The sequence below is a fragment of the Notothenia coriiceps genome, unplaced genomic scaffold (genome assembly GCF_000735185.1).
Source record: "Notothenia coriiceps isolate Sejong01 unplaced genomic scaffold, NC01 NC01_scaffold00036128, whole genome shotgun sequence".
Classification (NCBI taxonomy): domain Eukaryota; kingdom Metazoa; phylum Chordata; class Actinopteri; order Perciformes; family Nototheniidae; genus Notothenia; species Notothenia coriiceps.
In genome coordinates, this window is record NW_011368829.1 from 2,842 (window position 1) to 4,277 (window position 1,436).

General features: G+C 46.1%; 1 protein-coding gene across 1 annotated transcript; it reads right to left on the reverse strand.

The window, feature by feature from the left end:
- Positions 1 to 286: 286 nt before the first annotated feature.
- LOC104963374 (probable G-protein coupled receptor 34) lies at positions 287 to 967 on the reverse strand (the record flags this gene model as incomplete). Its single annotated transcript, XM_010791952.1, has 1 exon — positions 287 to 967. A coding segment is annotated over one exon (550 nt), but the record flags the coding sequence as incomplete, so codon positions are not given.
- Between the last annotated feature and the right edge of the window lie 469 nt (positions 968 to 1,436).

Consider the following 1,436-nt stretch of genomic DNA (forward strand, 5'->3'; position numbering starts at 1 on the left):
ACATTTTCCCAACAACAGCTTCAACAAAACTATTTCCCTCAAAGAGAAACCAAACATGCCCTGTTGTCGTGAGAGAGAAAGTGCAGAAGGAAACATCCATTAAACTCAGTGTGCTGCTCTGTGATGCTAGCTCAGATACTTGGTGTCATACAAGGTCATCAATGTTTGGGCTCAGGCTCTGAGCTGAGGAGACCCTCAGGATGGAGTGAAGGGGTGAGAGCAATATACCGGAGGGCCAGATCTAATAGGAATTAGAAATTATCCTGCGGGCCGAAATTAAATCCACCAAGGGCCGGATTTGGCCCCCGGGCCTTGAGTTTGACACATGTGCTTTATAGCCTAACATTAGCCACCGTTAGCTTGTTTATGTATTGAGGCAGCCCCCTGGATGCTAACTTGGTCTACTTTAATACGTCATCACTGGGTTGTCGCCTCCTTTAATTGGCTGCTTAAGTTTATGTTCGCCTGTCCTCTCTCTGACCTAACGTTCTCCACCGTGGAGCTGCTACCGATAACCCCATTAGCATCTCGCACACAGAACACGCTGCTCACCAGGCGCAGAACCTCCTTCCTCACAGACGAAGACAACAGGAAGTACATGACGGGGTCCAGGCAGCTGTTCAGGGCCGAGAAAAGCAATGCCACCTCGTTAGCTTTGTCTGCCACGTCCATCCAGATACACGCCGTATCTGTGATCTGCGTTTTTATGTAGAAAACCCGGACGATGTGATATGGGACGAAGCAGACGGTGAAGAGGAAGAGGATGAAGAAGGACTTTCTGGCGGTGCGTTTGTATCGGGCGGCGTTGGGAAGGTCTGGTTTCTCCTTTGATCTCCTTTGGAGTTTGAGGGCGATCTTGGCGTAAGAAACCACCAGAGAGACAAAGACCAGCCAGAAGAGAACCAGCATGCAGATGTTGATGTAGGCTTTCCACCTCGCGTCGTGAAGGAGCTTGTAGTGGAAACATCTGGAGGCAGAAAACAGGATCGAAATGAGTCGGGATAACTTTTATTAGCTGATAACTTGTCAAAAACATATCCCAGTCTACAGCCGTCCAGCATATTCAATCTCTGACCTATTTGCTTCAAAATGAGGCGATACAAATATTTGTATAGTGTTATCAATCTGCAGACCACACTCAGGACGGACAGACGTGCAATAGATGTCGTGTGTAAATTGAAAAGATACTACATTTACATAGGTAGTCCAAATGCTTGGAAATGCATGTGTCTATGGTTAATAAGCTGAATCCAGCTGGATGTCAACAATCCTCTGGGAATAACTACTTTTATTGGCTGATAACTTGTCGAAAAACATACTGCATTTCAGAGGAGAGTCCACAGCCAGTCAGCGTCTTCAATCTCTGACTTAATTGCTTCACAACCAAGCAGGTTTTTTTTAAAGACAGCCAAGATAAAGATTTGTTTATAGTGTTG